We start from the raw sequence: 22621 nt of genomic DNA, 5'->3' as shown, positions 1-22621 counted from the left end.
TTAAATAACAGGGAAGCTGGACAACTATTTGTGCTGCGCAGCAAGTGGTGTCTCCTCATCTGAAATACTCATGATGCAATTTCAGAAGGTGATCCTCCTTCGGAGAATAATTTTAGCCCCTATCAATGAGATGCTTGGAGGTCACAATGAGACATAGGGGGTAGAGATTGGGACAGAGCACATTTTTGTCATGGACTGCAGAGTGTTATTTTTAGTAAAAGGTGGATTGTCTTATGACAAGTGGAATATAATACAATTTTTTTAGAAGTGGGTCCCCCTAGCATCACTGAAAACTGATTCCCCCCACCCCCCACAGTTATGCCTAGATAATTTAATAAAACTTCAAGAGTAGCAGGCATGTGCATGGGAAGATGGGACTTTTGAACTCTGTTAAGAGTTGGGATGGATGCATGTCACAGCTTATATGGAGCATCTCCTTAGCTGAACAGTGATTGTACAGTTAAGCAGGAGTACTCTGTAATACCTTGAATTGTTTGAAGGGTTAATATTTATGCAGATCAGTATCTTCAGTGTGCTGTTTCTCACAGTGTTGTAGATGCAGTATCTTCCATGGCCTGATTTTTGAAAAGGTACATGTATGTTATGGCAATAGTTCAAGGTTTGAAAAGGCTTTCCTTACAGAACCAGAAGTTATGAGCCTCTAACATACACCTTTGAGTTAGAATTTATCATCATTATTTAAAAGATAAATTTTTATAAGGTTATGAGTAAATCCATGGTTTGTTTTTGATTGTATATATTCAGATATGGCTGTTGGATTTCAGCATGCTATCAAACAAATACAGAATTTTGATTTTGTTACCTTTCTTGTAAACATAGAAGTCAGAATTACATATAAACCACACCTCTAATAACTGTGATATTTGTTAACACTTTACAATCATCAAATTCTTGGGCAGGAAATAACCCTACACATCACAGGTGAGGCTCTTTGAGGATGCTGAAAGCAGTGACTGCTCAAATCATGTCTTATTCAAAGAGCAACTAGAGCTCCAAATTTTTTGAAGGGTTTTAAAATCCTCAAATAGAGACATTTCTAGATCAGAGATGTAAGTGGTGGCTTGAAATATCTTTATCCGTCTGTAGCTTCACCAGATGCAAACTGTTTCAACTGAAGTTTTCAAGCTTACACTCTGCCTAGGGTGAAGTTATTTATTGTTTAGTTTGGAAAGCTTCATCAAAAATGCTTTTGTTTTGCTGAAAAAGCTGGCAGTGTTGCTCACAGTTGATTCTGTGGGCTTATAGCAGGAACTTGAATTTGATGGAGAGTCTGGTTTGGGTTCGGCATTATGTCTTTTGCTATTCCCGAGACACTGTGCAAGCTTCATACCTTGCAGTGCAGATGTGTGTGCAGTAAAAAGTACATTTACACTGTCTTTAATGGGTTTTTTTGAGCTGTCCTTCTGGTGCTCTGTGTGTCCATCGGCTCTCCCTGAACATCAGCCAGCCTTTTGCTGGTTTGCTTCCTGGCTTGCCATCTGAGTGCCCTTTGGTCTAGCACAAGGAACCAAACCAGTATGAATTCATGTCTCCTTCAGTCCACTGTGCTGCACGGCGTCTCTTACTGAGCAAGCCTTTGTCATGTCTCATCCTGGAACAGTTTCTTCCCATCTCTCATCCACTTGGCCGCATGCTGTTCAGAAGAACCATGCCAACGTGTGCTTGGCTGTGCTGCCTGTGACCACTGCTTTGATCGCTAAATGACACATTTTTCAGAGCCAAGAAGAGAATGAAGGAATCCTAGGTTTTGGCACTGCATCCTTGTCAAAGCATTAAGTCCGAATGCCGCTAGCAAACCACTTGCATCATGCCCTTTTTCTGGGAGTTGGTTCACGCTGAAGATAAAAACTACAGCTTTTGGTCACAGTGTAAGCACAGACAGTCTCTCTTTCAAATCTGAAGTTCCAGGCATCAAATTTGAATGATGAAATAGGAAAATTGCTACATCTGCATCAAGTAAAATTTCTGGGGATGTCTGTTCCCTTTCTAAAACACACCTTGCTCGTGACTCTGCAGCAGAATGATTCAGCATCCTGGGGTCAGCGGACACTGGTTTACTTCCAGAACAGACAGAGGTTATGAAGGGGGAATAAAGCACATGTACCTTGATTTAGCAATGTCATAATGTGCACACGCAGCAGGGGAGAAATGTGCTTTCATTAGTGCTGAGCTTTGGCATTTCCAGTGCTCACATGCTAGACCACTACAATTGTTGCATTTCCTTTCTTGTTATGACTTTTGTACGTAATAATACATTTCTATGCAAGTATTTAATGTCTTATTTTAATTTCTTATTTACATATAAAGCTTATATATGATACGGAAGCAACAGAATGGGAACAGGACAAAATTGCTGTCAGGGTTCTGTAAGTTCAGTTGTCCTACTTAGAGATTTTGAGACCCACATTCAGGTTTCCAAATCTGGACATAAATAAATAAAATGAAGCCTGACATAGAGTACCTAGGCTCAGGCATAGTCCTCGTTGTGAGAGTAGAATAAACCAACACAATTGGCATGGCTCAAGCATAGATTCTGTCAAATAATAAGCTGTTCTCATTCACGTCAGATTTTCTCAGGAATATGGATCCTGCTAGAAAGAGACTTGAAAGCTCCCCCTGCCTGAACACCAACCACCATTTGCATTGGCTTCCCTTCGTTCCCAGTCTGTTGTGCTTTCAGGAGGGAGACTGGGATCGGTTTCTTTCCCATTCCCCTCGGTGCCTGTTGTCAACAGCTCTGGCTGCCACTAGCAGTCAATTTGTAACTGCATCAGTGTGTGTATTACTGTTCACATCAATAGCGCAATTAATGTTGAAGTCAATTTTGGTGTTAATTTTAGGCCATGATTAGTGTTGACACTGTGTGTCAAACTAATGGCATTTATGAGCACCATGAAAACGAATGTTAGTTAATATCGTGTTTTTACTATCTGTTAATGGTTACATTAAGCCAAAGATCTAGTGGGAGAAGGTGTGTATAAAATTATATATATAAAACTTGTGTGTAATATATGTGTGTCATGCAATTCTGCATTGCTGGTGCTATTCAGGGAGCAAATGACATCTGAGCACTGAATCCTAATCACAGTTTGGAACATCAGAAATAATGATCACTTCTGATCGGAGGTTGTGAATAATTCATCTGGTTTGATTTTCACGTTCTGTCCAGTGATACTTTTCAAACCAAATGTGTTCCTACAGGAGAATAATGGTCCCACTTCTTATGGAAATACTGTGGCACAAATCATTTTGCCCACATAAAAACAGTTAAATAAGACGGTTCCTGCTTTTATTTTTTTTCTCCCTCTCTTCTTCATTCCTGGGTGTGCTGGGAATAGAGCTGTGGCAGGAGAAGCACTTCCAAACTGTGCTGGCTCTTAAGAAGAGCCCGTTTTGAAACCACTGCTGCTTACCATCACCCGTTACTGTTCTGACAGTGCTCTTAGGTGATTAGCTCAGCCTGTCTAATTAACCTGTGAACTCTCAATTTTTTGGCATGCTGCCGTTAACTTAAAAATCTCATCTTTTTTTTTTTTTTTTTTTTTTTTTTCTGAAATAGAAAGCTATCCTCCACTGCCCATAAATTTAAACAGAATCTACATTGTTCATAGGGAGAAAAAAAAAATATCCTTAGTTGTGCCCTGTGATTTTTATTCCTGGATAAATGGCACAAAGCATGCTATGTATTGGGGAGGCAGAAAGACACACAAGTTAATAAAGTGGTGCACTTTTAATTTTTCTTTTCTTAAACTGCATACGGTTGCTCCATATTTATCAGCTATAAACTGTATTCAAGAGTGTGTGTTTACTGTGCCTTGGCTAGATAGTTTTTCCTGTTCTACTAGTGAGCATTAACAAAAGGCATTTTATTTATGTAGAAGATACATGATCTCAGGTTAGGGAACTGTTCCAAGACTTCTGTTACAATTTGAATTTTCTAAATAGGAAATGCTTTTAATACGCCTGTTTTCTGTACTGTCAAAAGTCATCAAGCTGATGAAAGTGAGGAAAGTCTCTTACATTTTCATAGGTGAGACAGACTGTGGGCCCAGTCGTGGGTACTAACTGAGCTTGAGCACTAGTCCCTAAGCCCTGGAGCAATTCATCTGCCTCACATGTGAGCTGAGGGTGCTAAGATTTTACTTTCAGTATGTTGTGGTTGTTATGCAGGCTTCTGGCAGTATCTTTATGTGTTTCTATCTTGCAGTTTACTGCGGTGACAAATATTTAGCAAATAGAAAGCCTGAGCATTTCTCCTGTTGCTCGTGTGCCTTGTGTTCATCTGATGGTGCTTGAAGCTTCCTGGTGTGGTCCTGGCTGATGAGATCAGTGTAGCGCTAAGCAAATGACTAGTTAAACAAAAATGTGTAAATTAGTGCTGCTTCTGTGCTATTTTGGAAGAAGTTTATGTGCAGTTTTTAAAAAGAGTATTACCCCATCTTGCCTGCATGTTCCTATCAATAACTAAAGCTGGTTTCTGGAGTGGTATCAGAAAGAGTTGCTAAGTGCCCAGTTAAGAATTTTAGTTACGGCAGGGAAAGCCTCTAAAATATGGTAAAGAACTGAGCTGCAGTATGTAATAGAGTATAGAGGGGCATCCCTTATTTCTTAGAGGCTAATTTTGAAGCCTTTAATTCTGGATTTGCAGACATTTTTAACATGCTGTTTCTAATTGCAAGCTTGCCCACAATTGAGAGTTAGAACAGAGATGCAATATCCAGCCCTTGACATTTCTTCCTGCAAAAGTCAGGTCAGAAGGACAAAGCTTAATTTTTTTCTCCTTTTTTCACCTTTATTCTTCCTTTTCCTGCTATGAAAGTCTAGCAGTAGAAGAGCAGAAGTCCAAGGAACCCCTCTGGCTGTGTAGGTTGGTTTGGGATCAGTTAGGTTACTCTTCCAGACTCTGGACTGGTTGTCTGTGTGAGCCCTGGTCTCTTTGCACACACTCTTGGCCTGTGTGCCTGACTAACAGCTGCACCTGCTTGTTTTACAGCATTACAACTTTTCCCTTTAATTTGGCGATAATTCTGATATTTTAGCAGAGCATCCCACTGACTTCTAGGGATTTATGCTCCTGTCTTTGAAACTGCTGCAGTATCTCTCTCCTCCAAATGCTGCAGTTGGATGCCAAGATGTAACTGTAAATCTGCAAATATTCAGAGGCAAACAAATTAATCCCTTACAACGTATCAGTCAAAATAGCAGTGGGTGAAACTGAGACCAAGGAGAAGGTGAACTGAAACACCATCATTCTGTTAACTTGCAATCTCAGCTCTCAAAAGGGGAGGTGTAAGGGAAGGATCTGCCAGTAGCTGGTTGTAATATTTTTGGATTGCTGCCTGCTTACTTCCGATGACCCTTTGATTAATTCCTCTGCCTTTTTTTTTTTTTTTTAATGAGCCTATTACGGCATATCTTATTGCAGATGCTGATTGGATCTCAACTGTGTATTGTGCCATTTTGATTTGGATTAAATGGCACATATCTATCTGCTGCTTCTCCCTTCTCCCCCTCCCGCTTTAGTTCATCATGTTCAGAATTCAGAGTCTCCACAATGAGAGTTTCAACCCTCCTGATTGCAGAGGATGTGCAATCGGCTTGAGGAATGTGTACTCAGAGCTTATGATCCTTGGGCTAGCGGAGACTGGGTGATGCATGTGGCTTTCAAGGGATGCTGCGATTTCCATTTGTTAATGGCATTCCAGGATGGCCAGCTCCCCAGTGCGGTGATAGGCGGCATCTAAGAGATGGGAGATGCAGGGTACAGATGTTGCTGATCTCCATAAGATGGGCCAGAAGAGATCATCCGATGATTTTTAAAAAGAAAAATGTGCAGCAGAAAGCATTACTTATCCAGGCAGGTTTGGAAAGAAACTGCTGCAATATTTGGGAAGGAAAAAGGGAAGAGTCAAAGAAATGAAAGGAAGGACAGGAAAAAAATAATGGAGATAGTTAGGAAATAAAAGGATTATTAAAGTGAGGGCAGGGTGAGAGAGAACCAGAGTGACAGGGTTCTAGGGTGATAGCTGAGTAGCCTAAGCAGATAGTTAGGAGCCCTGTAGAGCAGCACATCCATCCTCACCGTGTGAGCTCTGGCATGCAGAATAAATGCAGTACCCTGCGAGAAGGGTGTTCGCAGAATGTGTTTTGGACCTGTGACAGATCCCTGAATGGGGAGAGGGAGGGCTGGTATTAGTGTCTTGGGTGGGAAGAGAGCAGTAGAGGATGTGCCTCAGCGACTGTGGAAAGGATCAAGCCCTGCCAGCTGCGCTCTGCACTGGTAGTGCGTATCAGAGCTGCTGTTCTTGGAGTTCCCAAAGAAAACAGACAAAGTGAAACACACGTAAGAAAAATAGCCCCTGTGTGATTCCCCTCTTTCATGTGTTGAAGGTACACATTTAGTTTTTGTTGTTCTGTGCTCTTTGGTTGCAGATTGGGATGGTGGCCTGGAAGATGACTCTGAAGACCCCCGAGTATCCAGAAGGCCGTGATATCATTGTCATTGGCAATGACATTACATACCGAATAGGTTCTTTTGGGCCCCAGGAGGATGTGCTGTTCCTGAGGGCTTCGGAGCTTGCTCGAACACATGGCATCCCCCGTATCTACGTGGCTGCCAACAGTGGAGCCAGGATTGGTTTGGCTGAGGAGATTCGGCACATGTTCCACGTAGCTTGGGAAGACCCAGACGACCCATACAAGGTAAGGAGGCACAGGAATCAAAGGTGAAACTCTGCAGTAGCTCACAAAATAATCTTATTTTTGCAACCCCTCTTTTAACACAGTTGAGGGTAAATATTTGCCAGACTGTTAGGTCCAGAGTTCTCCTTGGTATTGGATCTCTCAGGCAGTAGGACTGGCATCCAGAGTGAGTTAGTCCTAAATGTTGGAAACAACCCAAGCTTTCACTGACCTCAGCTGGAGTGCAGATGTTAAGAGAGGATGTTGTTATTGCTATCTGGGATTGAATTCTGCTCCCTTGAAACTTTCTTTTTGGAAGGGGCTATTGGGGATTGGGAAGGGTCTACAGGTGGGAATGAGATGAATGAACTGTTTTTCCCTGCAGGGATACAAATACTTGTACCTGACTCCTCAAGACTATAAGAAAGTCAGTGCCCTGAATTCAGTTCACTGTGAACACGTGGAGGACAATGGAGAGTCCAGGTGAGCACAGACAGGTCAGAATGAAAAGCTTTTTGTTCATCCTGGGGTACACGAAGCGATGCATGTCACATCCTTGTCTTTAGCTAGGACGTTCTTTAGGATCCAGGTACGTAGAACGCTATAGCTGTGTGCGGTTAGAGCGTGGAACGACTTAAAAGTTATATCATGACATGCCTTGTTTGAGGTAGTGCTGTGTTGACCTCTGCTGCCTAGGGGCCCGAGTCCTGACTGAGGGCCCGACAGTTGTAAACACTGAATGACCAGGACAGTGATTCTTAGCTGAAGACTTGCAGTCTAAATCTTGAAAATTAATTTTCTGCTAGGTTCTGTAGAAAGGATAAAAGAATTCCTGAGTGAAGGCTAAGCCCTCCATGCATTCTGGAGGGTTGGGCTGCAGTGGTTGCACTAAACTGCCTTATAGCCTATGGTTTTCCACAGCTGTCTGCTCTAGGTGTCTGCATCGTCCCAGCTACATCCCAAAGGCAGCACATCTGCAAATGAGGTGCAAAGAAGCTTTCAGAGATAGACTGCAGCTGTAGTCGTGCTCCTGGGCAGGAGGAGGAGGATATGCTTAAGAAATAAAAAAAACCCAAAACCTAGTTTGCAGACTGGCAGGCTCTGGAAGAACAAAAGGATGGTGCTGGGCGTGGGGATGTGTGCGTGCCTGCATGTGTGCTGGGGAAGCTGGGTGCTCTCTTTAGTGAAGCACTTAAGCACGTGCTCAAGTACTTAGCCAGGGCCTAGTGGGAAAGATAGAAGCCAGCCTGAGAGCTCCGAGTAAGAAGGGGCTGTGCTGGGGAAGGAAGGCATGAAAGAAGGTAAAGAAAAACTTAAGAGCCTCATTATAATCTCTTGTTCTATTTCTTTTTCCTTACGACTGCATTCTCTTTCTTTCTTGCCCTTTTTCCTATAATCAGCCTGCTCCTCACATCCTGTGGGAATGGCAGAAGAACGCTTTTCACGGGCATTCCTCTCCCTTGGCATTTCCTCTTTGCAGAGCTGCTTTGGCTGCTCATGTGTAGGACTATTCCATGGTGTTCAGCAAGGCTGCAGAATGAGCCCATGTACAGGTCCTGGCCGGGTTTTATGCACATTACTCTTTAGAACCTTAATGATATTTAGTCACTTTTCATTTTCTTTGTTGCAAACTGATTCAGCAAATCACTGGACCTTGTGACTCGAAGGCTGTATGTGTCTCCCTCAGGTATAAGATAACAGATATTATTGGAAAGGAAGACGGACTTGGAATAGAGAACCTCAGAGGATCTGGCATGATTGCTGGAGAATCGTCTTTAGCCTATGAGAGTGTTATCACCATCAACTTGGTAATCCCCCACTGCTTTCTATTCTTCAAACTGTATTGTCTGTTTCAGCTAAAAATCCTGCAATGATATCCGGAAGATACATCTGGGATCAGACTTCTGGTTGATGTAAATTGGCTCCTGTAGGCTTTGAGCAATGCTACTGACGCCAGTACGGGGCTGGGTCCCTCTCAGACTAAATGTAAAAACACTTTTAGAAAACAGTCATTTGGCTTCATATTTGCTCAGTCTGTAAGTTACTGCTTCTGTTTCTTTGAATAAAATACACATAGTTCAGATACTGTGTTTTAAAAAAAAAAATAGATTCTGGAGTTTTGCAGTGAGAGTAGATTTTATAGCCTTGTAATACAAACATGCCTAGTTTTATCTAGATGTTGGAATTGATAGGTTTTGGCTGTGTGGTAAGACAGAAATCAATGTGATTTTTTTTTTTTCTTTTCTTTTTTTTCGTAAGGTTACATGTCGGGCAATTGGAATTGGGGCTTACCTTGTTCGGCTAGGTCAGAGGACTATCCAGGTTGAGAACTCTCATATAATCCTGACTGGCTGTGGAGCCCTCAACAAGGTAAGTCTTTGCATTTCAGCCTTCAGAGCTATGTGAATTGAGTTGGTGTTTCTGTGAGTTCTGCCAGCGATTCCAGGAGCTTCCACTGCTATACCTGTGATTATGCTTGGTCCCTTTTGCTTTCTCCCATCTCAGGTTCCTCCTGCCAGGGAGGAGAACTGACACAGAGCAGCAGCTGTGAAATTTTCATCCCTTTGCAGTATCTCTTTTTCCTTTTCTCTGCGGTCAGAAAGCAGTCCTTTCATGCACCTGTTTTTCTTGACAAGAACATTGTATTGACAGCCAGAGGCACTATGCCAGGCATCCTGGCTGGAGGTTGGCAGGGGACCTGGGCAGAACTGCAGATTAGGGGCCTGAGCATGAACCGGGTGAAGGGGAAGAAGGAGAAGCAGCTTAACGTAGGTGTGTGCAATGACTAAATGAGAGAAGTGGAGAAGGCCACTGACAGGGCAGCATCTTCTCCCACCTACTGTGTACTGTGATAGAGGAAACTGGGCTCTTTCCAGCATCTGGAAGACCGTGTTTGAAAATAGATGGGCCAGAATCACCCTGAACTTTCAGCAGCCACAGCATTGTGATAATACTGGGGGAGCACTGAAGCCTAACAAAGGGTGTGTGGATGGGGATTTTCAAGGGGTCAGACCTGCTGGAAATCTCAGCTGTGGAGGAAGGGAGGAATAGCCTGGGCTGTAAGAAAACTTACTGCTTTCACTAATAAAGTGGCTCTTCTTTTTTTTTTTTTCTCCTCCTCCATCAGAGGTGGTTTTCCTCCCTTGCTGCCCCAAGCCTATTAATATTGCAGCCTCCAGCTCCTTGTCTGTAGCAGGCACAACTCAGCCGACTCCGCTCTTGTCCCTCTCACTGAGGGCTTTGTTTATGTGGGAGTTAGGATTGTGCGGGCGCGAGTGCCCTTCCCCATTGTGCAGCTTTGTTCTCAGGCACTCTCCAGCACCTGGGGTGGTTGTGCTTCATCGCAAGCTGCGTTTCAAGGAGTGCCTGCCTGACAATGGGAGATAAAAGGAAAATAGTCTCTCGTTGAATTATTCCTCCGAATAAAGGGGGCTCTGCAGAAAATGAAGCATTGATCCTATCAACTCTAGGAAGCAGCACCCTCAGTTAGATCTCTTACACACATCACACACACCTGCATCAATGGAAGGAAAAGAGGCATTTGAAGATCCATCCTTTAAAAAGAAATTGAGTCAGTTTAGTGCTTGCTGAAGTGGAGTAAGTTGCATGGTTCCAGCTGTCATTTGTTGGGGATCGGGGCCCTGCAGAGTTTCCCAGATGGTAGGGCCAGTCTGTTTAGTCCTCCTCTTCTGCTCTCTTTTTTTCCCAGGTTTAACTGCACTCTCTAGCCATGGAGTGAATGCTTGTTTTTGTAGGACTGGATTAATCTCACTAAATTTTAGGCACTGAAAAGTTAAGGTTTTAGTCTAAATTAAGCACCTGACATCTGTCAGCGGGTGTAGGCAGAAGGAGGTTCTTTCTGGGGGTGATTTATCCTATCCCAAGAATTTCTAGTGGGCTGAATAATCCCATGTGTCCTTTCTCTCCTTGCTGCTCTATTGGAAAGACATATTTTTATGTAGATACTGAACCTCTACCTGCCTAACAGTCAGGCAAAGGAGAAACCTATTGCATCCTATCCAGCTTTCCCAGTAAGACAGCTAAGCCCAGACCCAACAATAAGTTTACCTGCCCTTGAATAGTGGGAGACTGGGAATAACCACTCACTCCTGGATGTTGCATGATGTGTCTTGCCTGAAGCAGTGAAATGATGTCCAGTGCTAACCTGAAATGACCAAGCTCAGTCCAGCTGAGATCGTAAGGAGGGTGTGGAGCAAATGGTATATGCTAATGTGTTTGCATCGCCTTGCCATGGAGGCAGTGTCTACTTCAGACTTACCCTCATCTCCCTGTTTTACATGTAAAATGTAAAACACTTGTCCCTCGAATGTAGCTGGACAGTTTGAATTTTCTCGTGGCTAGAAGTCAGGTCACTATCAGCCAGGGGCCAATTAAGGAATGTCTTCCCTTGTAGGAATGCAGAGGCTGTTTGGGCATGATTTATGATGTGTTCTTGTTCATTGGTGTGAATAAGACTCCAGAAGGGTCTCATGGTAGAAACCTATTGTAGTTTGTGGAGCGCGTGAGCCTTGCTGCTTCTTGTTCCCTTAGTAGATGTTGAGCAAAGCATTTTGGGAATTAGAAGGTTGCCAATCCAGCTGGCAGGATCTTGAGGAAAGATCATGACTGAAACAAAAATAAATGAATGGAAACCACTACCTGGCATAACAGTTGGAACTGAATGTTTTCTAACACAGGTGCAATGCAAATATTCCTTCATCTCTTCCTAAGTGTCAAGAGATTTTTCCCAGGTGTCAGATTTGGGTTAATTTTTCCCATTGCTGACTTTTAAATACTGTCTTCATAGAAGATGCTGCACAAAGCTTACACATAGTCTTCTGTCTGCATATGCATCTTCTTCAAAATGTCTTCTCTGCAAGAAGAGAATGTGCAGTGCGAAAATGTTTCTGCAGCAATGGAGAAAATTAGCCTTTCAGAGAGCAGTGATTTTTTTTCTGGAAAGTTGTTTGATTCCCACCCTCCGTCCCCTGTGAAATACTGCATTCTTTTTAATTTATGGGGGGAGCAGAGGGGGACCGTGGCAAACATTATGTGCCAGCAGATCTGTTGCTGGTCTTGTTCATTATCATTATGTAAAACCAGCCTGAGGGTTTAGGTGTAGAGGGAAAGGTCCAGCTGCCAAAATCAGACTGTAACCTATAACTTAGATGATGAGCTCAAGGTCAATATCATTTTTAGCTGAAGCTAATGTTTGTTCTGGAGGTTGACTAATCACATGTTGGCTGTTCACTGTGTCCGTGTCACTGCTTTGTAAGTAGAGAGGCATATCACTGTAAGACACCTGATATCAGGCAGGTTTAAGGATTCTCTCAGCCCCATTGCCTGTCAGGGGTGACAAGAAACTGCACAAGTGCTGTACAAGGTTCCCCTCTGCTCCTGATTAAGCTGTCTTTGTTTATAGTCGGGACCGACAGGCAAGGGAAAGACCTGGGGAAAAGGTGTGATGCTCTGTGGTGGGGACAGTGCTCTGCGTGTGGGGCACCAGGGCTGCATTTCATCTGTACCCCTTTTGTCTTCACCATTGCATTTCAGCAGGGGGTGGAGAGGTGGAAATGACATTTCATTCCTCTCCTGTGAGCGTGTGCGCGCGCCTGTGCTGAGCCCGCTGACCCCCCTGAAAATTGAAATAATGATAATGCGCGTCTCCTGACTGCATCAAAGTATCAGCACATCAAAAGCCAGGAGGCATGAAATGCAAATGATAAAGTGAAAGCAGATGGATTGTGCATGATCGCCTGATGCCCAATGAATTTTAAAAGATGCTGGTTCACATGGGGAGAGGGGCTGAAATAAACACGTTATCCCTGCAATTTTTTTTTTGTTCTTGCTGCTCACTCCTGACAATATTTTTTCACACTTCAGCGAGCAGCCACTCCATCTCTCTCCCTCCCTCTCCCTCTCTTTCTCTCCCTCTCTCTCTTTCGCTGTCTACCTCACACACGTCTCGGGTCATGTCGCCGCAGCTCCGGTGGAAATAATAAGATATAAACCACGAGGTTGTTATTTGCATAGAAATAGCATGGAGCCCCAGGCAGCATGGGAGAAGGACACAGAGATCATTTGTCTAAAATTTTAATGAAAACTTTTGCTGAGGCAGAGATTTTTTTTTTTTTTAACTTTCCCTGCCTCCCCCTTTTTCTAACCCCATACGTTCCTCCACCTCCCTCAACTCCCCTTCCTCGTCATAAGCTAAACATGGTGCGGTTTCATACGAGATAGGTGATGTGCTGCTGCCCTGCACTAACAGGTTAATTTCCATTGGTTTTCTTTTTAATGGAAGTAAGACTGAGGAGCCCAGCACTCCCAGTTTATGCATTGGTTCAGGCTCCCAGGACTACATTTCATTTCAGTCCTCACAAGGATGTTCCCAAGTCTGTTGCTGACCTATTTTTAATTAGTTTGCTCCTCCTTGTCTTTTGTGTTTAAAAGAAATCCTGTTTTTAAGACTGTTTTGTTAATGTAAACAAATAGTGGCTTTCAATCACGTTTTCTCTACAGACAGATGTTCTAGGCTTTTTCTAAGAGAAGCCAAGTTTAGCAGAGATTTTCAGGTACCGCTACTAACTTGATCCACATCAGTTTGTTATACAGATGTTCAACCTGGTATCTCAAACAGTTAATTTTCTGCGTGATGATGAAACTGCATGCTGCACTTCACAATAGGACATCTAAAGTGGTCATCACTTCTGGAGGTGAAGGGAAGAATCTAACCAGCAGACTGCTCTGTGTCCTCTCCCTCCTGTTTAGCTTTATTCCTCCCCCCCCCCCCCGCCCCTCCCCGACTCTCCAGGCTTGGCCTGTCTGAATGATGCATCAGGCCCTCAACCTGTCCGCCAGTGTGCTCGCCCCTGGGCCCCATGGCACCGGCGCCGTGCTGTTGGCCTGGTTTGTCAGGAGCATCCAAGTGTACCAGGCGTGAGCTTGACAAATGCCACCTGCCAGGAGTATATGTCCATGTAGGGAAGGAGGCAGTGAAGATGAAGAGTCAGAAACCACTAAAATATGAAAAGTACAACACCAGAACTCTGGGCTTCATTTCCCAGTCTGCAGCCAGCTGCCTGCCTGGCTGTGGTCTGATGTTTTTGATCAGAATGGGTATAATGACAGTTACCTGCCGACAGCTTGGTCTTGAAACCGTATTGTTTCGAGTATTTGTGTTTGCAGTGTGTTTTGAGCTCATCAGATGGAAAGAACCTGCCAGAGTAGTGCACTGGCAGGGTGGGTAACCCCATCCTTAGGAGTTCTTTCTGTGGAAGTTTTTGTCTTCAGAATGATCTTAATTTAAACTATGTGTCTGCTTGTATAACCTATTCTAGACCCAAAAGAGCTCAGGAACCAATTCACCAGATTGCTACTAATGCACTATTTCTGTCACTGTGAACGGGTGGCTTTTAGGGGTAGAAAACATTTCTGAAGAACAGCTTTAAGAGGGGTATTTGTGAGATGAGCTGATCAGTGGAAGCTTGATGCCTTGGTAATGTAATATGTAAATATCTAAAAAACTTCTAAGCCTAGTACCAGCAATTGTCCAATGACCTTTCTTGAGTACATCTTTCGTTAATGCAGACACTGCTTGTGCATGGTAAAGACGTTAACATGATAGGTGCCATACCGTGTCAAGATAGTGTAGTGTATGTGTCAATCACGTGACTGTGGATGAGTCCCTGAGGACTTGTTGATACAACAGACCATAATTGCTGCAAGGATCGTTTTGACAATCTGCATTTAAAACGCAACAACCCCTTTGCGTGGGGCCAGAAGAGAATATCCTTGCATTTTAAATTCAGTCCTGAATTGTGCTGCCTGTGGAAGCCAGAAGTGGGATCAGCAAGGCACATCTGGGGCGTCCTGGCTGCAGAACTGGGGTAGGGTTGCAGCTGACCTGGGGGAGCACCCACCTGGCAGGCAGAGGAGCAGCCTCTGTGTGAGCCAGCTTGAAACCAGCTCGTTTGGGTGGTGGTTATCCCCAGCTGTAAGTTGCTCGGTGGGGCAAGTTTATTTTGAGGCACTTGAGCCAACAGTGCTCTCTGATGTTGGCTGCTCTGTAGTGTCTTCTGACTGACACCTGGACGTACCCTGCCTGCGAGTTCGGGTGTCATTTGGTCTCTGCGCTAAAGCAGCCTGGCACTGACCTGGTGTTTGCACATCGTGGCTGAGGGAAGCTGCAGAATTTGCTGGGCACCCTGGGACTCAAATAACAGGGTGAGATGACAGGGCAGGGCTTGGGAGGAGCAGGCGGAGCTGCTCAAGGTGCTGTGCCTGTGCCAGGGGCTGCTGGCTCAGGTGTGGGCTCTCTGGAGGAGCTCGTGTGAGGAATAGGAAGCTTACACAGCCTGTCTTGTACAAGAGATTGGTCTTGACTATGGCAAGCAGTAATATTTACCCTTCAATTTCACAATCTGGAAAAATAAATAAAAGCCCTGTGAGACTGATGCTGTTTGGGGTTTTTACTGTAAAATACCGAATGTAGAAAGCTCTTTTTATTTTTTTTAAATCAAGGCAAGAGTAGCACAGTATCTGCTCAAGATGACTCAGTCTTGGGATTAGATCAGAGCAATCATGTGAGTTAGAACAGCAAGTGCCATCCCTGTCATTCAAAGAAGCATTATAATTATTAATGCATGATATGAATCTTTCTGTAGTGGCACAGCAAGACTATTAGGAAGATACGTATGGGCACAGGGTGTTTGAGAATGCTAATCAAAGAGGGTCTAGGAAATGTCAAACAGAAATTGACACTTCAACAGCATTAACCATCAGTCAGTTCCTCTTGTGGATCTCACCAAGGTTACCCCGCTCTTGGCTCCAGTGGTGGGGAAGGCAGGAGGGGCCGCTCTGCTGTGCCTTGGGTGGTTGCGGCAGAAGATGCGGTGAGAGCAAGGGTGGTGTCATGGGTGGAGCTTGGTTTCTCCAGCTCTCTTAGAACAGATGCAGGACATTGGTGCTGTTGGAGGTCTTCCTGGCATAGGTCACCATTGCTCACACCCCAATAAAGCCAGTCTGGTTTGAGAAATGAGATGAGAGTAGAGCCCTTGTAAGAGTCAGTCTCAGTTTAGCAAAATTTGGCACTAGGAAGAGAGCAGAATTAGTTTCTTTAATGCCAGCAAGAGGCATTAGCTGCTGGAAGCATCTGTTTGGTGGCAGTCCTGGTAACAGAGATCTTCATTTTGTGTAGAGAAATTAATGTATGCAGGATGGATGCCTGGACTTCAGATGAGTACAAATAAACAAACACCACCTTCATTTCTACATTTTATTTTTAATTGCCTTTCTTTAAGTCGTGATATTTGTGTATTGTTCCCATTAGAGACAATTTACGTTCCAGGCATCGCATTATCAGTCCCTTTATGTTTGCTTAGGGAAGAAAGTCTAATAGATTTCTGTTGACTTTTTTTTTTTTTCTCCCTCCTTCTATCATTTTTAATATGGATCTTGATCAGTTTATCCATGTGGATGGTGTCTGTGCTGTGGGGGCTGGGTGTGTATTTATTCCTGCTAAAGAGGAGTTTAGCACAGCAGCCCCTGTGCGTTCCAGGGAAGCTCCTATATATTCTAAACCCTTTATATGTTTCATGTAACCAGGACTGTACCCCAGTTCCTGGTGATGCTGCAGGTATGGTATTACTGGAGCGCTAACCGTGGTACCTCAAGTTCCACTGGAGCTGAATGGAAGAATGCACTTATCAAACATGGCCCAGAATAACTGGCCCTGACTGGGAGGATATCCAGATGACTTGCCTGTGGGTCTTTTCTGCAGTGAATTGTTGAGAAATTATTTGCCATTCTGGACATGAGCGGGAACTGTAAGATCAGCACTGGAGAATTGTTGTGTATCTCACGGTTAAGCCTAAGCCCACGCTACAAAGTGAGCAAAGGCTCACTGTCCTGGGGAAGGAGGTACCTGCACTGCAGCCTGTCCCTTTGGATGGTCTCTGAATAAGAGGGTTCTGTTGTGTTCCACAAGGTGACTAAGGGAATGACCAAAACATAGTCCAAGATCTTTAAGTATCATGAAGACAATCATTAGTAGGGCTAGTGCCTAGATTAGGGAACCCATAACTGAGACAGATGGGATTTATGAATGTTTGCGCCATGTAGAACAGGGGGCTGTAACTTTAGTTTGCAAAGTATATTGAGTCCTTTTGATTTACCTCTGACTGGTGGAGTGACCTTGAGCAAAACATGCAGTCTTCCTACACCAGGAGAGGAGAGCTAGGCAGGAATTTTTTGACAAGACATTTTTCATTTGAAAATGCCATTTCACTGAAACCGGAATTCTTCAGGAAAAAGTACCAGATTTGATGAATTTCTCATTTGGAATTTTTTTTGGTCAAAAAACGTTCTCCCCCCAATAGACTTCTTTTTTTCCAAATTCATTTTTATTTCTACCGTCTACAACAAATATTTCAGAAGTCAGAAGCAAACATCTTGACCCTGTCTGATACTTGTTCAGACCTCAAGATTGTAAAACTTGATTTTCTGTTGCAATCCAGAAATTTTCGAAACTCCTCATCAATTATTGCAAGATGGGAAAACTTTCCTTCCAGTAACGTTTCATGTTGCCATCTGCAGAGAGAATGCCTCTTTGGTACCTGATCAGCTGTGGAGCCCTACTCCCTTTGTATTGGTAAGGTGCTTTGGGATTGTCAGGCAGAAGGTGCTGTAGAAGGACCAGCTGCAGTTGCAGTGTCCAGCTGGATGCGTCTTCCCCTGCTGTCTTCCAGGTGAAGTGCAATTGCTTTTTCCCCTTCCCCCTCTGATCTCACCAAATTAAAGCAAGAAAAAGACTCCACCAGCAAGACCTGCTTCTGGATTTGCAGTCAGTAGCCATCTCCAATAACCATCAGGCTGTCAGCTTCCCCCCCACCTCCCCCTACCTCCCACCTCCCCCATCACTCACCAAAGGAAAAAAAGAGCCGGAGCCACAGCTTGAAATATATCATGCAATAGTGTATCATGAATTTCTTGTGAATCACATTGGTGAAGCAGGTTTATTTATTTCTGAGACTCTAAATCAATACAAAGTAGGTCTCTTAGTTCTGAAGCTGGGATGGAGTGTGAAAAAATGAGCCCATTGTACTCTTAAAACTTTGGGGAAAGGAGATGACAGCTATATAATTCCATTTACCAGGCACTAGGGGCTTTAATGTGAAGGTGACAGGGAGCTCTTTGTGCATTTAGAGCACCATATCTTCTAAATAAAAGATCTGTAGACTTGATAGTGGAGTATAGCTCTGACTTTAATAATCTCCAAGCATTAGACCGAGCCAATATGTTCCCAAGTCAGAAGGGTCCCCCACCGAATGCTCGTAAATTAAAAGTGCAGGAACTGCACACATTCATAGATTAGAAATGCAAGAAGTGCAGTCCGTCTCCAGGCAGAGAGGAGGTGTCTGTGCTCGTGCCGCCATGCGAATAGCCTAAAGCTCCAGGAATGGGTCTGTGCAGGAGCACGGCTCGTGCTGGCATCCTTCCTCAGCTCGGTTCTCCTGTTCAGCGTTGCTGCTGTTTTACCCACTAACGACATGATAGGTGTGGGGGAAGAGCTGAGTGATAGAAATGAACGCTGTAAGATCTGTTGAGGCTTGACTGCACATAATAGCAGCCAGGTTTTAAGTTCCTATATTGTGTTTTCTGATGAGACATTCATTCTGATCATTTCTGCCTGTTTATGAAAAATAGGCTATTTATAGTACGTGCATGTGCCTTTTCTGCTTCAGGTTTCTGGCAGATAATATAAATGGTGGGATGGGAATTGCAATTATTGAAATTATTCAGATAAAAATCTGGCACTTATATTTGATATAAACACATGATATGCTCTGAATAATAACAGCACTTATGTTACATAATGATTCCCATTCAAGCCCTCTGCTGTCATTTTTTTCAGATCTTTCATCTTTGATGAAACATAGGAGCCAATCAGGTTTGCAGCCAAACCAGCTTTGCAGTGAATGTCTCAACTAACCAGCAGCTCAGTTTCTGAAAAGGAGCACAGAGATAGCAGCTGGTCATCATGGGTTTGAGTGCTAGAAAATTATTAATATGCATATGACATGCTTATAAACCTGTTGAGGATGGTCTTTTAAAGGCTGAAAAGGCTGCTAGCTAGAATCCCGGCTCCCCTTTGTACTTTCCAAAAGATCCTCTGAAGTAAAAAGAAATGCCATTTCCCATTACGGTAGGAAGAGTGGCTTTTGGTGGACAAAATGAAATAAGTATTGACAATACTGCCCATGTATTTTGTAAGGATGTGGTATCAAAGGTTGCATTATCTGGAAGATAGCGTTAGTTCTTGCAGTCATGGGCTGAGCTTTAACACGTGCTGTTCTAGAACTAGCATTGCCTTCTGACCACTGATTTCCTCATGCTTTCGTTGAGATGAGGGCACAGAGGAAGCATTTTGTCCTGCACACCCTGTTAAACGCACTGCTTTCTACACACGTGAAAGGCTTGTCTTCAGGAGCAAAGGAAAGGGAAACTGAGTGGCTCATCTGAGTCCAACCTGGGTTCCTAGTGACTGGGAGGCCTTCGGCATCAAATACACAAGGAGTAGGTGGTGGCGGTCCTGCTTTATCCGTTAATGCTAGTGCTTGGAGGGGCAGCCGGGGAAGGGCTGCTGGTGGAAGGGGAAGCAGACCTGTTTGCTAACACCGGGGAGGGAGGCAGCGCTTGCTGTGCCTCACTCAGAAGTGTCAGGCCGGCTGCTGCTGAATTGAGAAAAGGAAATTATATCCAACATGCAAAGGAGCTGGGATAATGTGTAGGAAAGCAGTAGTAACAGGAGTGAAGAGTTCTCACTAGAGACCTCAGAAGGGGCAAGTTTGGAGTCTTCGTGAGCTTTCATGAGGTGTTAAGATTTTAATTTAAAGCAAACTTTCTGGTGCCAGAAGCTTACTATTTGGTGCTTTGCTGTTCATGGCTGCTCTTTTTTGTCTGTCTTTCCCATCAGATTAAGCACAAGATCGGAGGTCAAATATTGCCAATATTCAGGTCTATGTGTATTGTGTATCTCTGCTTTACAATCCTGGAACCTGTTCTTTCCTGCCCCTCTTGCTGGACCTTTCTTGATCTCTGGTCTGTGGCAGCTGACTCTGGCAGCTGCATCTTTGACTGTTCCCTGGAGTGCTGGTAACCTTTCTGCTAGGAAGGACCTGCTTTGTGAACTTAACCCTTCCATGCATGTGTTTGGTAGTTAAACAGATGCCTTTTGTAAGCCTTGGGCTAATGCTACTTTCACTTCTTTAACCTCCTACGTTATGTGACTCCATGTACCCCTGGCAGACCCAAACTCTCAGGATTTGAAGTTTACCCTTTTGACAGATCCTGGTCATATCAGATACAGGATTTAATTCTGTGCAGTCTCTTCTCCCATGAGTTTGCTTCTAGCATTCCTTATCTAACTGATTTAGCAACGTTTCTAAATCCACTCATGCCTCCGCTGACCATGTGTCTTGCTGAGGAACATCTGAATCCTTTAATTGCAGGAGCATTGGTTTTGCACTTCTCCAGCAGATGTGTTCTTGGATATTTTCTCACAGAAACATTTATACAGCAATATGCATTGCACCATTTAAGATTGTTAATTGGAGATTGAATTACTTGTCAGCCTTTAAAAATGTAGTCCTCTGAGGTCAGAGATGAGGTGGTTAGCAGAGCTGAATGGATGAGCTGTTGCATTCATTTTTTTCCTCAAGCCCAATGATCATTGTCTATAAGCTGGCTAGCCCTCCAGTGCCTTTTAACCTCTGGCACCCAATTCAGTCTGCAGCTGTATGCGCGAAGCAAGTTGGCAGGATCTCTGATCCTGAGAAGACGGAAGAGCACAGGCGCAGAAGCAGGTTTGGGGACCAGCACCCAGCCCAGCAGTGTCCCTGGAAGACAGCCTCTTTAACCCCTTGACTGCACAGCTGCCGCACTGGGGCGCGGAGCAGCCTGCTTTGCATTTCCACTGCGCTTAAGTCAGGGTCTGATTTAGAGCTTGCGCAAGCCCGTATTACATATCCCTCCTGCTGCACTCAGCACAGGTGTGAGTGCACGTGTGGACATATATGTCATACAAATGAAGGCAGCAGGCGCTCATCGGTACAACTTTTAAATGCAGCTTGGGACTGCGTTGCCTCTGCTGACAAACACTGACAAGTAAATACTATGCTCGCTCAGTATTACAGAGGGATTTCATGTGCACAGCCCCTCACAATGCTCTGCCACTTCACTGAAATGTCTGGAGCACTCGGGAAAAGGAACTGCATATTTATCTTGATCTCCAAAAAGGGATTTAAGGGCGAGAGCAGGCGGTATATTAGACTATTTTCATTGCCTGTCAGCAGTGGTAAACCTGAGCTGTCTACAGTGTCTCCAGATAAGCAGCAGCAGAGGCCCATTTTGCATGTACATACGTTTGCATTAGTTCATAGATGGGGAGTTTAAATCCTCTTTATTTTTATTTTCCTCTGTGGAAAGCATTTAGCTAGGCTTGTGCCTGGCATCTGGAGGCCTGTGCTTTTCTTTTCCTTGAAGCTAAATCTATGCTGCTGTCTTTTCTAGCATGTCTTTTCATGGCACTGATTTTGTTAGAGGAAGATGAAGGTGTTTGAGCTCAGAAGGGAGACCCAGGAATATCTCTCTGCAAACCCACGTGCTTACACTGACTACAGATTTTTGGACTAGTTGTGTAACTTTTGTGCCTTGGTTTCCTCTGTATGTAAACCTCGACTGACATCTGTCTCATGGGCAGTTTTGTGAGGATCAGCCTGTAAAATGCTGAGGTTTGTGAAATGCCACACTACCAGGCCTTTTCTCATGCAAAGGAAAATAAACTTGGAATTTAGTAACATTGTGCCTTACCAGTTAGGCTTTAGGTGGGCACAGTGGCTCCCTGACCCCAGTTGTGATTAACTGATGTTGTGCAGGAAGAAAGCTAACTGGTCCAGTGTGGTTTTATAACCAGATAAAAAAATTTCTATTTTCATATCCTTTTAGCACCTTCTTTCTTTCAGCCCAAAAGGTCAAATCCCGAGAAATGTGGAGTTCCCTCTACTATGGGTGAGATGAGTTATGTCCTGGGCACTCATAGGATGTTGGGACGAGGATGAAGTCACACCCAAGCATCCCTTCCATAAGGACCGGGTTGCCTTGGGCTCAGGGCTGCTCCTCTCTTGGGGCATCCCTTCTTCCTAAAGAAGGTTGGTTGGTTGGGGAGGGCAGGTTGTTTGTGTGTGTTTGAGGGGGTTTTTAAGATCTAAATGAAGCAGGTATGTAATGCCCTCTGTCTGTTAGAAAGACTCAACCCATAAAAATAACAAACAGCACGTATTTGCTAGAATGTCAAAGTTATGAGTTTATTTTGTAATGATGTGCTCCTGCCTTCATGAGGTAAACTGGCCGTGGCAGAGGTGTTATTAGTAATATGGACTCAGTGGAGCAGAAAGCCGAGTGACCGAGAGATCAGTGTATCAGTCAGTGAGAGGGCAAATGGAAAGAGACAGCAGGAGAATGAGAAAAGAGCTGCGGTGCCTGGGCTGAGATTAGAGATGGAGCTGTGCAAGAGAATTAGAAGCCCAGCAGTCAGGGTCTTACTCTTTCTAGTCTCTCTAAGGAGCTGGTGGGCTTTGTCTTTGCTATAGCCAACTTCATGCGCAGTGTTGGGGTTTTTCCCAATTAAAGGCTTAAATGGGTTCACCCTACCAGTTGTCTTAGTTGGAGCAATTTTGAATTGGTGAGCTGAGCTCAGGTCAGCACCCAGGAGAGTCGGTCACATATCGGCTCAGTTGCTGCTTGGGGAAGGGCAAGTCATATAAGTGCCCTCTGCCTCAGTTTCCCCACTGGGGATTGTTCCCCTTCGGGATCGTTGTTCATAAGATCTTACCTGCACACAGAGCTTGGGAAGGTCTGTTGT

The 22621-nt window shown here is 44.2% G+C and overlaps 1 protein-coding gene across 9 annotated transcripts in view; it reads left to right on the top strand.

Moving 5' to 3' along the window:
- ACACA (acetyl-CoA carboxylase alpha) overlaps window positions 1-22621 on the top strand; it is a 148063-nt gene that overhangs the window by 90720 nt on the left and 34722 nt on the right. For all 9 annotated transcript variants that reach the window (XM_055795451.1, XM_055795453.1, XM_055795454.1 and 6 more), the window contains 4 exons: window positions 6454-6723; window positions 7088-7185; window positions 8390-8510; window positions 8962-9072. In XM_055795451.1, the coding sequence (XP_055651426.1) occupies window positions 6454-6723; window positions 7088-7185; window positions 8390-8510; window positions 8962-9072 (600 nt within the window). The remainder of the gene's footprint in view (window positions 1-6453; window positions 6724-7087; window positions 7186-8389; window positions 8511-8961; window positions 9073-22621) is intronic.

This window comes from Falco peregrinus, chromosome 2 (assembly GCF_023634155.1).
Source record: "Falco peregrinus isolate bFalPer1 chromosome 2, bFalPer1.pri, whole genome shotgun sequence".
NCBI lineage: Eukaryota > Metazoa > Chordata > Aves > Falconiformes > Falconidae > Falco > Falco peregrinus.
The sequence above is the reverse complement of the archived record's forward strand: the minus strand, read 5'-3'. Positions and strand labels throughout refer to the sequence as shown.